Source organism: Rhipicephalus sanguineus, unplaced genomic scaffold, assembly GCF_013339695.2.
Source record: "Rhipicephalus sanguineus isolate Rsan-2018 unplaced genomic scaffold, BIME_Rsan_1.4 Seq1853, whole genome shotgun sequence".
Lineage (NCBI taxonomy): Eukaryota > Metazoa > Arthropoda > Arachnida > Ixodida > Ixodidae > Rhipicephalus > Rhipicephalus sanguineus.
This window is the reverse complement of record NW_023614712.1, coordinates 37,041-38,763: the sequence shown is the minus strand read 5'-3', so window position 1 is coordinate 38,763 and position 1,723 is coordinate 37,041. Positions and strand designations below refer to the sequence as shown.

At 47.7% G+C, this 1,723-nt stretch overlaps 1 protein-coding gene across 1 annotated transcript; it reads left to right on the top strand.

Moving 5' to 3' along the window:
* Window positions 1-338: 338 nt before the first annotated feature.
* Window positions 339-714, top strand: LOC119376670 (alpha-crystallin B chain-like; the record flags this gene model as incomplete). The annotated part of the gene is made up of 1 exon (XM_037646425.1): window positions 339-714. A coding segment is annotated over one exon (351 nt), but the record flags the coding sequence as incomplete, so codon positions are not given.
* Between the last annotated feature and the right edge of the window lie 1,009 nt (window positions 715-1,723).

Below are 1,723 nucleotides of genomic sequence, written 5' to 3'. Positions count from 1 at the left end.
TTTTGTTAATTACTCGCGTCATGGTCATTTCAGCTGAGGCAAGGTGTCTTCTCCTCGACGTAGAGTTTGCGTGCGAAAACGACAAACGACAGGAGCCTTACTGTGATGGAACTTTTGCGAGGAGATCCCGGGGACGGCCGGGATCGCCTCCGAGGTCGAAAAGGGTGAGATATAGCTACCACAGCGTTTCGGACTCTCCCGCAAGAAAACGGGGCGCATGCGCCGTGGCAACATAAAAGAGGCGAATTTTAATTGCGGCGGGAGGTCACTTCGTGCGCCGCTGTGCAAAGGATAATACCCGAGGAAAAACGGCGCTCTAGCACAGGATGTTCGTGTAGTCGGGGGTTCTTTCGCGAAATTTTTGCGTAGACTGCTGTGGTAAAAGTTGTGCCTCCTACTTGAAACTTAGTGCGCGGCGATGTTTCACGCAGGTGTTAGGCACAGACAGCGTGCTGGTGCATGGCAAGCACGAGGAACGCCAGGACGAGCACGGCTTCGTGTCCCGCGAGTTCACGCGCCGGTACATGCTGCCGCCGGACGTGGATCCCGAGCAAGTGAGCTCCGAGTTCCTGGCCGACGAAGAGGGAGTGCTCGTCATCCGTGCCGCGAAGAAGTCGCCCGAGCCATCTGCACTCAAGGAGCGAGTCGTGCCCATTGCTGTGCTCTCGCCAAACAAGGCCAAGGCCTGAGCAAATACACGTTGTTGCTATTTTATGCGTCGTGTTGCTGTACTATATGCACGGACGCCCTGTACCACACCAGAGTCTTTCAGTGCGTTGAAGTACTCTGACCATACTTAGCCTCAGCCAGCAAATTGCACCACATGCACAATCGGAAGCAAGCAAGTACACCTAGTAACTGAACTAAATGGATGCATGAAATTATAGCAATGAATAACACTGCAGAAACAGCTTTGAAGTACAGGGAATCGTATAGGAATCGCAATATGCCCGCCAGACCAGTCGATGTGCATCAGCCATGGCCCTAAACTAGCTCAGCAAAATACAGTGTTAATGCTTTCTGATGTAGTTGAGGCGATTGAAACGCACGAGGACTAACAGGAAGGACGAGTATGTACGGATACGCTGTACCATGCGCTGTTCGAGGTTTCTCTCCGGAATTCCGGAGGATGGAAAACTAGCAGATGTAGGCGATGTACTTGCAAATACAGATATATTGAAATTTACCCAGTACCAGCAAGACAGCAACACCAGGTATAATCGCATTTATGGTATCGGCACAAATTTTATCTCATTGCAGTGAATATGATGTGTCAAATATGTCATTTAGTGACAAGAGCGTAGTTCAAGCTTTCGAAGGTCCGAAGAAGCTTTCCAGGTTTCAATGGAAGCTTGGCTAGAAGATGAATTATTTGTCACCAAAGTAAACAATGGTATAAAGGCGTTCCAGGACGAGCTTTGCAGCGTGGGAAAGATTTAAATAACCAATCAAGTTAGATACCAGCGACAGATTGCGCATGATAAGGCAGAAAGAAAAAAGAAAAGTAAGTGAGCTCCGAACTCAGTTATTTTTGGATTTCTTATTTGCATCGCGCACTTTACTTTCATCTTTAATTCGTAATTTCTATTCTACATCTTCCCCTTTCTCAACTTTTAGATCAATTTATAAAACCACCTGATGCATGGCCAATCGCCAAGAGTGGGTGTGGGTCACAATGAATAGGTGAACAAGAACAAGGTTTTCTATTGAGCATGGAAAAAAG